At 36.7% G+C, this 11,485-nt stretch overlaps 1 protein-coding gene across 1 annotated transcript; it reads right to left on the bottom strand.

Annotated features, from left to right (window-relative positions):
- Positions 1–4,421: 4,421 nt before the first annotated feature.
- On the bottom strand, positions 4,422–5,420 carry LOC126890880 (uncharacterized). The gene has a single exon (XM_050660027.1). The coding sequence runs from the start codon at positions 5,418–5,420 to the stop codon at positions 4,422–4,424; it is 999 nt and encodes a 332-aa protein (XP_050515984.1).
- Positions 5,421–11,485: the final 6,065 nt, after the last annotated feature.

Here is an 11,485-nt window from a genome sequence, read left to right as displayed (position 1 = left end):
ACTTGGTTCTTGCCAGTCCATTGAACTGGCAAGAACCACGAGTTCTTAACGAGCAGGGAACCATGTTGCCCTTTGAGCACTCCTAGCACATTTCATCTTGTAACATCGACTTGGAGTCGCTACAAATATCACTTAATTGTTATGTAAACCATTTATATCGATGTAACCTTTCTAAATAAGTTGCTAGTTTCTTTTGTGAAGCAGAACGCACTGAGGATGATCTGATTCAGATTGAAAACGTTTTGCAAATCCTTTTGGAGGACTTTTATGTTTTTTAATAAAACTTTTTATACCAATATACAAAAGAAGTTTTTACTTCAGTATGGTTTTTTAACTATGGTATACAGCCAGCTACGGGGACTTTCCCATTGATTTTGTTAATATTACAGTACGTTAACAACTTGAACAAACTGACAACTTTTTATACTCAAAATCTCAAATACAACTGAGCTATAGAATGTCAAACACATAATGTTTATATAGTTTTCTGACGTTCTAGATGTCACCAGACATTTCTGGGTTATTCCATGACATCCAGAATATTCTCGTGCGTGACTACTTCTTCTTTCACGTCGAGGGACTCTTTCTATGTAGGAACAATCTACGGAACTGTCATAACACTGCTCCCTCCTTTATAGTTATTCACCAGACACATAGTGTCACCAGACATTTCTGGGTTATTCCATGACATCCAGAATATTCTCGTACGTGACTACTTCTTCTTTCACGTCGAGGGACTCTTTCTATGTAGGAACAATCTACGGAACTGTCATAACACTGCTCCCTCCTTTATAGTTATTCGCCTCGAATAACTGGTCTATCAGGGTCTGGTTGAAGCCAACAGGGTGGATCAGTTCCATGATATGGGGCTAATCTCTCAATGTGAACTACCTTGGGTTTACTTCTCGCTGAAAACTGGATGCGGTAGACCAGATCATTTATTTTCTTTAAGACGGTGTACGGGCCTTCCCAGTTTCGTTGAAGTTTCGGACAAAGTCCTTTCTTGCGTGTGGGATTGTATAGCCATACTGGATCACCTCTTTCGAAAGTTGTCCCTGTGGCTTGCACATCGAACCTGGACTTGGCTTTATCACTTTGAAGCTTCAAACTTTTACGAGCAAATTCGTGGACTTTTTCCAGTTTTTCTCTTAAGCTTTCTAGGTACGTCAGGGATGAAGGTTCTTCTTCACAGGTAGGCAATTTTCCGAAAATAAGATCTTGAGGAAGCTTCATTTCTCTTCCGGTGATCATCATTGATGGAGAATAACCGGTTGCTTCATGTTCAGAACTTCTGTAGGCTAACAGGAATAGAGGTATTAGGGTATCCCAATCTTTTTGATTATCAGCAACAAACATTGAGAGGTATTGACAAATAGTTCTATTATGTCTTTCGATCATTCCGTCTGATTGTGGGTGGAGAGGCGTAGTTCGAGTTTTCTTAATACCCAAGATTTTCATTAATTCTTGCCATAATTCGGATTCAAAATTTCGTCCCTGATCAGAATGCAACTCTAAAAGAACTCCATGTCTTGATACGACGTGTGTTATGAATGCTTCTGCTACAGTCGTCGCTTCTTGATTAGGAAGAGGTGCAATTTCAGGCCATTTTGAAAAATAATCCATTGCAACCATTAAGTACTTGTTACCTCTCTCTGTCGTTGGAAGTGGACCGAGAATATCAACTGAAAGTCGTTCAAAAGGCTCTCCGGAAAGATATTGTGCCATTTTACCACGACTTCTTGTTCTAGGGCCTTTTCTACCGTTACATAAGTCGCATTTCTTACACCATTCTTCTACATCTCGGCGACAATTGATCCAATAAAATCTGTCTCGAACCCTGGCCTGTGTTCTTTTTACCCCAAAAATGTCCTCCAGACAGGCTGCTATGAAGTTCTTGCAACACACTTTTAATGTGTGATTTTGGCAGTACCACTTGTTGAACTATGCGTACTCCATCGGGACTTTCCCACTTCCGATATAATAGACCATTCGAAAGATGCAAAGATTCCCATTGAGCCCAGTACGCCTTTATAATTCGACTATATTTAGATATTTCCTGCCAAAGAGGTCTTACTCCATTTCTAAGCCATTCTCGTATGACTCTTAAGTCATTATCTTTCTTTTGACTCTTCTTAATGTTTTCCAGGGAAGTCTGATCATTATCTTCTTCCTGTTCAACCGTGGTCATGCAGAGACTTACTTCTTCAGTTACGCTCTCTTTTTCTTCAAGTCTTTTACAGTACTGGCATTGTCGTTCTAAACAGGGTCGCCTAGAAAGAATATCGGCATTGTTATGGAGACGCCCTTTTCGATGTACTATGTCGAAGTTATACTGTTGGAGTCTCTCTATCCATCGAGCCACTTGTCCTTCTGGCTTTTTAAAATTCATTAGCCACTGCAAAGCGCTATGGTCTGTTCTGATTGTAAAATTTCTGTTATAAAGGAAGGTATGAAAGTGTTCTAGGGCTTTTATAATAGCTAGGAGCTCTTTTCTGGTAACGCAATAATTCTTTTCTGCCTTTCCTATGGTTTTACTAAAATATGCAATAACTTTTTCTTCACCTTCCTGTTCTTGTGATAATACAGCGCCAATACCATGCTGAGATGCGTCACAATCCAACAGAAATTTTCCATCTTCTCGTGGATAGGCTAGGATAGGTGCTGTTGTAAGTAGTTTTTTTAAATCTACGAAGGCATTTTGACAATCCGGTGTCCAGTCAAATTCAATGTTGTTTTCGGTTAGTCGATAAAGAGGCTTAGCGATGCGGCCAAAATCTTTTATGAATTTTCGGTAATATGAACAGAGTCCAAGAAAACTTCTAATTTCTTTTTTATTTCCTGGTTTAGGCCAATCTTTAATAACTGAAATCTTCTCTGGATCAGTTTTAATTCCATCTGCTGAAACGATATGTCCTAGATAGTACGCTTCTCTTTGAAATAGTGAACATTTCTTATAATTAAGCTTTAAGTTGGCATTTCGCAGTCTTTCAAATACCTCGCTTAAGTTTTTCAGATGTTCATCAAAGGTTTTGGACATAATCATTATATCATCAAGATATACTAGACATGTTTTCCAAGTAAGTCCTCTTAAAACCATTTCCATCAGGCGTCCAAACGTAGCTGGAGCATTACAAAGACCAAATGGTAGAACCTGAAACCTGCAGAGACCACGGCCAGTTGAAAAAGCTGTTTTGTCTCGATCATCAGGATGTACTTCTACTTGCCAGTAGCCGCTTTTTAAATCTAGAGTCGAAAACCATTTAGCACCTGATAAAGTGTTTAGTGTATCATCTATTCGTGGCAATGGATAACTGTCCTTTTGTGTAACATGGTTTAATCTTCTGTAGTCTACACAAAAACTTTCTTAGTTACTAAGACTACTGGTGAACACCAGGGGCCCGAAGTTTCTTCGATGATATCGGAATTTATCATGTCTTGTATTATGTTTTCAACTTCTTTTTGTCTAGCAAACGGTAATCTGCGTGGGGCTTGACGAATTGGTCTTGCATCTCCAGTATCGATTCTATGTTGAACTAGACTAGTACGCCCTGTAGATTTCTCGGATTCAAAAATGTCGTAGTTTTCATTAATAAATTCATTAGCTTTTTCTACTTCTTCAGTTGTTAAGTGATCAACATTTTTGATCAGTTCTTTCGCCAGGTTAGCGTCAACTTGGTAACTTAAAGCTGTATTCTTTTTCAAATACTTTTCGCACTTGATTATTTTTTCTATTGGCGTACAGAGTGCTATTTGTTGTTCTTTCTTCAACTTAAAAGGCTTTTTGGACAAATTAGCAACCCTTACTGGAATTATCTCATCTACATTCACGAGGCATCTGGCTATCAAGATTCCGTCATTAACAAGTTCCTCGCTTTCAACAACGCCGAAATGTAAACCTTCAGGTTTTTGACTCAGTCTCGCCAGGACTATACTTTCAGAATTTTGAGGAATTTCTGTATCTTCACTAACTATAACTCTTACTTGAGGTGTAGACTCTTCAAAATTTAGGACTATTTCTTCATTTTCAATAAACAAAATTTTATTTTGAAGATCTATGATAAATTTGTTTTGCATAATGTCCATTCCAAGAATGCATTCATCTTTAATATCGGCTACAAGAAATATGTGTTTTATCAAGGTGTTGCCAATCTTTATGGTCGCCGTTACTTCTCCATGAATTGGAATAGTTTGACCTGAAGCTGTTTCAAGAACTAAGTTTGTTTTACATGGCTGTAGTTTTCTGTTCAGAAGTTCTTTGCGAACAAAAGATCTTGTTGCACCGGTATCAATAAGAAAAGTGCATTTTTGATTGTCAACGTAGCCCTTAAGTAATAAGTTCTGTTCATTTTTGTTTAAAGTATAACTGCGAATTTGGGGGCTTTTATTAGATTCAGCCGACGCCCGCCCCTTAGTGTCGACTTTTATTCGTTTCCCTGGCTATTGTTTGAATATCTGTGGTCAGTTGTAGGAGATCGACTTCTTACATACCTATCTCTACTAATATTTCTAGTAGGACTATATGATGGGCTTCTGGATGTCGATCTAGGCGACCTTCTGACATCATTATTGTATTCTTCTTTTCTCGCTTGGGATCCACTTCTACAATTGACCTGCAAATGTCCAATTCTTCCGCAGTTAAAACATCTTCTGTTTTGATTTTGAGCTTTTTGTTGATTTTGTTGAAGATTTTGGAGTATGTTCAACATCTGGGACAAAATAGGTTGTTGATTATCTGTGGTAGGGACTTGTTCATCTTCTCGAAATCTTATTTCTTTTAATCTTGGGCGAGATCTTGAAATACTTTTAGCCGCTTCAAACTCCTGGGCTGAAACTAGTGCTCCATTTAGCGTTTTGTGGTGTTGTAATCGGAGAGCCTGTTGCATTTCGATATCATGTAGTCCGTCTATGAATGCCTGTATACCGATTTGTTCAAGAAAATCTTTAGGTGCCTGAGGGTATGCCAAATGTAGTAATCTTTTAATATCAGCTTCAAATTCTTGTAGGCTCTCGTTATGTTTTTGATACCGAACTTTAAGCTGACTTTGAAAAACCTGCTTCAGATGTTGTTGGCCATATCTTGTTTCTAAAGCTTGAACAAGTGAGTCATAACTAGGTGAATCCTGAGGAAGAAATTGAAGGACGGTTGCTGCCTGACCTCGAAGCGACACCACCAAGGAAGCTGCCATTTCTCTTTCAGTCCAGCCATTTGCTTTAGCTGCAGCTTCAAATTGGAAACGATACGTTTCCCATGCTGTTTGGCCATCGAAGGTGGGTGGTTTCAAAATTTTGCTATTTCTGATTGTGCCTGATTCAAGAAGATTTAGGGGATGTGAAGATGAAGGGGCTGTTTCAGATTCGACATTCGTTACTGAAACAATACGAGATAAAGAAGCTTGGGTATTAATTTTTCGTTCTAACATAACTATTTGTCTTTCTAAACTAGATTTTAAATTATCTTGTTGTTGCTTTAAATCATTTTGTTGCTGTTCTAGTTTATTATCTAAATAGCTTTGTTTTTCTTCTAATGTGTCTATTCTACTATTAATTTGACTTACCTCTAATGTAAAACTTTCTTGAATTTGTGACAAACTATTTATTATTTCTACCTCTACTTGTCTACGCCTCTCCTCCTCTTCTTGCCTACGTTTCTCTTCATTTTCTTTCTCTGCTTGCCTACGTTTCTCTTCATTTTCTTTCTCTTCTTGCCTACGTTTCTCTTTTAACTCTTCCATTTTTAAAAACCATTCTGGTGGTCCGGATGTATCCATTTCTTTCTCGAATTTAGTAGATCTTGTATTGACCATATACAAATTACTTAATGTCTTCTTATCCCACCGCTGTCACCAATGTTACAACTTATTTAAAATACTTTATTTAAACTCCAATACAATAGTACAATACGTTAACAACTTAAACAAACTGACAACTTTTTATACTCAAAATCTCAAATACAACTGAACTATAGAATGTCAAACACATAATGTTTATATAGTTTTCTGACGTTCTAGATGTCACCAGACATTTCTGGGTTATTCCATGACATCCAGAATATTCTCGTACGTGACTACTTCTTCTTTCACGTCGAGGGACTCTTTCTATGTAGGAACAATCTACGGAACTGTCATAACAATAATTTCTTACAGTCATTATATTCCATCCATACCTAGCTTCTTATAACATTTTTTATATTTTTTATATCTAACCTCCAAATGTTCAACCATGCGTTTGGTTTCTATATTTCTTTTCATCTATTAATATGCACGTTTAGTAATCAAAATTTTAACTATTCTCATCTAAATTTCATTTAATTTATTCTTGTCATCTGCTACTCTTTCTGACGATTAGAACGGCAGATGGCACACGTTGGTTTTTCTTCTTGATGATTGATATGTGTCTCTATTTTATAGTTTTTGGAAAGAAATCTAACCTTTCTCCCTTCGGGAGCTTCAAGTCATCCACACCGGTGATGGAACTAAGACTGACACAATGGGGACCATGAAATCTACGCTGCAACAATCAAGACCGTAGCTGCACTGACCATGGGCCACAACATCTGCCCAGGTCAAGAGAAGTCCACAGCAGTACCATTCAACATCAAGAAGTTACCACCGAATACCAAAAGCCATAAGTATAATCCAGAATTGTTAGTTTTTGGCAAGAATTTGAATACATTTGTTAATGCAATTTACTAAGTCATTTTATTTATTATATCTTTATGAACAATAAACATGATTAGTTAAAAATATTATTTTGTTTGCTTCCATTCCAATTTTCATAGTTCATATCTAAGATTAGGACAAGACGAACACACACCTGAGTGACTGAGCTAAGCTAAGGGTGTAACGATGGCCATCTTGGTTAGTTGGGGTAATATTTACGAATATTATTTCAATTAGCTGGGTAGTCCATCGCTTACTCGTTACAAAGTACAAATCTAATAAAATATTTTGAAATAATTATGGCATGTAATGTAATAAGCATAAAGATAAAGACGAGAAGAAGAAGAAGTATTTTGATAACGATTTCCGAATTGGAAATCGAAACGTCAAATAAACTTAATCATAAAATAAAATTGTGGCTTATTCCCAATAGGCTTAGGAGATAAGCGGGAAAACCCATCGTTATACGTGCCATGTAATAAACTAATATATTTGTCTGCAGAAAGCCCAATATATTGTTGTAAAATAGTACCGGCACATTTGTCTAAATTTAAATACGCACCAATCACATCTTCTTCTTCTTTAAGTACCGTGCCCAAACTTTTAGGCGTGGGTAGCTTCCATAACAATTTGCCGATATCGTTCTCGATCTTGTGCGGCATGTAACAATTGATCTGCTGATAAGCCAGTCCATTGACGAAGGTTTCGGAGCCATGAATATTTCTTTCGACCAATTCCTCTTTTTCCGTCGATCTTTCCATTGAGTATTAACTGCAGCATCCTGTATCTGCTACCTCTCATTATATGCCCCAGATATTCAAGTTTTCTCTTTTTTATCATCTTCATTAAGTCACCTTCGCCTTGACCTACTCTGTTTAAGACTTCTCTGTTTGAAATGCGTTGAACCCAAGATATTCTGAGCATTCTACGATACGACCACATCTCAAAGGCTTCTAATTTGTTCATCATGTTAACCTTCATGATCCAGGTTTCACATCCATATAGTAATACAGGATACACATAACATTTTAGGAACTTGATTCTTAGTTGTAAGTTCAGCTGAGAGTTGCTCAGATCACATCTGCAGATGTTCAATAACTTTTTCTACGTATAAATAATATATTATGTATAAATAATAAATTTTTGCCCGATTCATTCGACGCCCTGTGCTCTCTACGACAATAAGATGAATACTGTCGTAAAGTGTGAAAGTCCGATGAGCACGACAAACGGTTGTACGACCGTTTATCGTGACGACCAAAGTCGTAAAGTGTGAAAAAGGCCTGTTCCACCCCTATTGGAGATTGAATATCATCAACTCGAACTTCGTTTGTACCTGTTCTAAACAGTTCGTTTGTGGTGCAATTAAACCAATGCCTTCAATTTCTTATCCGCATCCTCTGTGCCGGATTTATTCATCCTTCAATATTTCTCTGCATTATATTTTGTAGAAAAGTGTACTTTTGCCCTCGCATTAGATGGCCAAGTATTCCAATTTTCTCTTTTTATTGCATCTGGTAAAACATCGTATCTGGGCCACATACTTCGAAACGATAAATCGCTGGTAATACCTATGAATAACGTGATTCCTAATACATTTTCAGTGAAAATAATAACTCTTTGATAAGAGTTGGCGATAAAATTTTATTTTATATGCGTGTCCGTGAAGATTATAACTCACAAAATATTTTTGACAACAAAATTTAGTTCCTAACAGATGCAGACGAAGACTATTATTTCCCTTTCTGTTCTCGCGAAAAAAATAATTCCTGGGAGATTTACAGCGAAGGAATCATTTTGCAATAATTGACTACAAAAAATTATTGTTAATATACCGGCGAAGACTATAATTTCCAAAAGGTTGTGGGGAAAACAATTACTTCTCTACATATCTCGGCGAAAAAAATTATTGCTATTTACGTGCCCAAGATTATAAATTTAAAAATATTTATGACGAAACGAATTATTTTTAGACCAGGAACAACAAAAAATAATTATTTTTATCTGTACATCCACGAAGAACATAACTCCCAAAATATTTATGAAGAAAACATCTAATTAGTTCTTACCAGATGACGACGAATATAATTATTTACGTTTCTGTTCTTGCGAAAAAAATAACTCATTGAAGATTTACATTAAAAAAAATTATTTTCCAACGAGTAGCTACGAAAATAAAATTTCTAATGGTCCGGTGAATATTGTCATTTCCAAAAGGTTTTTTTTCTTTATTTATGGCCTTTGGGAACTGCGCCCATTTAGCCAGCAACACTTCTTAAAATCAACGCCTGACCATACACCAAGACCATTACGAATCCAATCGAACAATCAAGGGTAGGGAAGGTTGTGGCGAAAAAAATTACTTTTGTTAGCACGCTCACATACACACACATACATTCACATACAGATCTGATGATCTACTCTAAAAGTTACATCGATTGGTAATTGGTGATAAGTTAAGATGTTTCGGATGCGAATTGACAAAGTTACATTTTCGTATGATGCCAAAGGTTCCTTGAAAAAAAAACCAAATTATGTCTTCGCCGTCGCTTATTTAGGATTATTCTTTTTGCCGCGCATTATAAGGATTCATAATCTTCGCAAACATTGAAATATAAATTATTTTTTTTTGCTGTCATTCATCGAAGAGTAATAATTATTTTGGCCGAGAAATTTTTAGTAATATTAATGTTCGTGGAAATATAATCAGAAATAATTCTTTTTACTTACAGGTAATTAGTGTGAACTTTTTCTTTTCACCGCACCGTATTAGAAGCTATGGTCTTCGAGAGTATAAAACAGACAAAATAAATTTCGCTCTCATTCATTCAGGCTCATACTTTTCACTGCGCATTATTAGAAGTTATAATCTTCATGAATACGGAATTAGAAATAATTTTTTTTAATGTTATTCATCGAAAAATAATTATTTTCAACGAGAATTTTTAGTAGTTATAATTTTCGTTTTCGTCTACTGCAAAGGGACCGTTCAAGTATTACGTAACGCAGGTTGGGGGGGGGGGGGGGGTCAAAAATCCCAACACTCCCAAACAGAAATGATGTTTTTTGCCGATACTCCTCAAAAAATAATTTTTTTCGCTAACACTTTATTGGGGATTATAATTTTCACGATCATAGGATCATATAATCAAAAATAATATTTTTCGCGGCGTTTATTGAAAGTTATACTCTTAACGGCATTTTTCGGAGTTATACTTTTCGTAGGCGGCGGTGAAATACTTTCTGCTACACGTCTTCGTGCAAGGAAGAGTAGAGGGGGAAACAGTCTTGGAAAGAAAGAAGAAAAATCTTGGCTGAGGAATATCAGAGATTGGACTACCCTCAGCGTTGGACAGATATTTCACGTTGCAAAAGATAGAGAATCGTTTAAAGAAGTGATCGCCAACCTTCGTTAAAAGACGACACAAGAAGAAGAAAATGGTAACCAAATACACTTGAAGGCCAAAAAAACGAAACGAGTAGATTCGAAATTTTACAAAGTTGAAGGATGTAAGAGAAAAAGTAGCCGAATCTAAATGGAAATTTGCCGTGCACAACATCACACAGAGACTATAGCTGGAACAAGGAAATACTACACTGGAGACCATACGAATACAAAAGAAGTGGAAGAAGAGGACATATGAGATGGGTTGATGACTTGAAGAGGCAAGCCGGTCCCAGATAGATGAACTTAGCTCAGGACAGGCACAAAGGGAGACAAGAAGGGGAGGCCTACGTCCTGAAATGAATAAACATGGGATACATAGATAGATAGATGGTAAGGCCTTGGTTTCCTCGAAAGCGGCACCGACAAACTGCGACTGTAACACTGCGATGAATGACGTCATAAAAAACTGTACCACGCAAATTAATAGCAGTGGTTCTCAAGGATGCGTTGGAAACCACCGCTTGCCGAGTTTACACATTTCATTGCCGCAGTGAAGAACCTTGAATTTTTCACCGTAAACTGACGTCATTCATCGCAGTGTTACGGTCGCAGTTTGTCGGTGCCGCTTTCGAGGAAACCCAGGCTTAAGTATTACTTCGAGCCTTTTAAGCAGTTCAATTAATACGTAAGAAATCAAATAAACTGCTCGTCAAAAGTTAGAGATATAGAAAATTATACTCATTTTCATAGCTGATTTTTTCGAGAACAGATTAACGGATTCCACTATTTTTTTTATTATTTTAGACTTTTTTTTTTAGTATTTACACAGTTGTGCAAAGGTTTACTTAAACTTCTTTTTTGTACTTATATACCGGGTGGAAGAAAAATGTTAAATACCCACTTAAAAATGAGTGCCTTCGGAAATTTGCTCTCTTTTGAATAAAACTTGAAATAAGTAAAAGCAATGTAGTATTATCTGTAACAAGAGGTGTTTCCCAACTTATTTGGGGTGAGTATGTTTTTTTGATTATAATTTACCTTGTGCTTTTCGGCTGATGTTTTGGTGAGCGATCCTTAGCAATGCTTGAGTTTTTTTTATTTATTATTATCTTTATATTTTTTACACTTACTGCCATTATTAACTTTATTCAAGTTTCAATTACAATTTTTTTCTTTGTGTACCCTCGTTGGCAAGGAGATTATGTTCGGTGGTATTAGTTGCGACCGTTTGACTTTCGTAGGACGGTCTACTTATACGCGAACTGGGTCTCCTTACCAAACGTGGATCTCATATGTGCTATTGACACCTAGTAATACGCACTGTTTCTTTTTATTTAGTCGCTGGGAAGAGCCCATGTACCAGGCTATACAAATCAAATACCATCTAGCTGCCGTTTTGCACCGGTGACCATGAAACTACAGTAAAGGCCTGCACCCG

The sequence above is a fragment of the Diabrotica virgifera genome, chromosome 1 (genome assembly GCF_917563875.1).
Source record: "Diabrotica virgifera virgifera chromosome 1, PGI_DIABVI_V3a".
Taxonomy (NCBI): Eukaryota; Metazoa; Arthropoda; class Insecta; order Coleoptera; family Chrysomelidae; genus Diabrotica; species Diabrotica virgifera.
This window is presented reverse-complemented; position numbering and strand designations above follow the sequence as displayed.

Bases quoted from the DNA above. Each gene is read 5' to 3' on its own strand.
- LOC126890880 (XM_050660027.1), bottom strand. From the start codon at position 5,420: ATGTTAGAACGAAAAATTAATACCCAAGCTTCTTTATCTCGTATTGTT.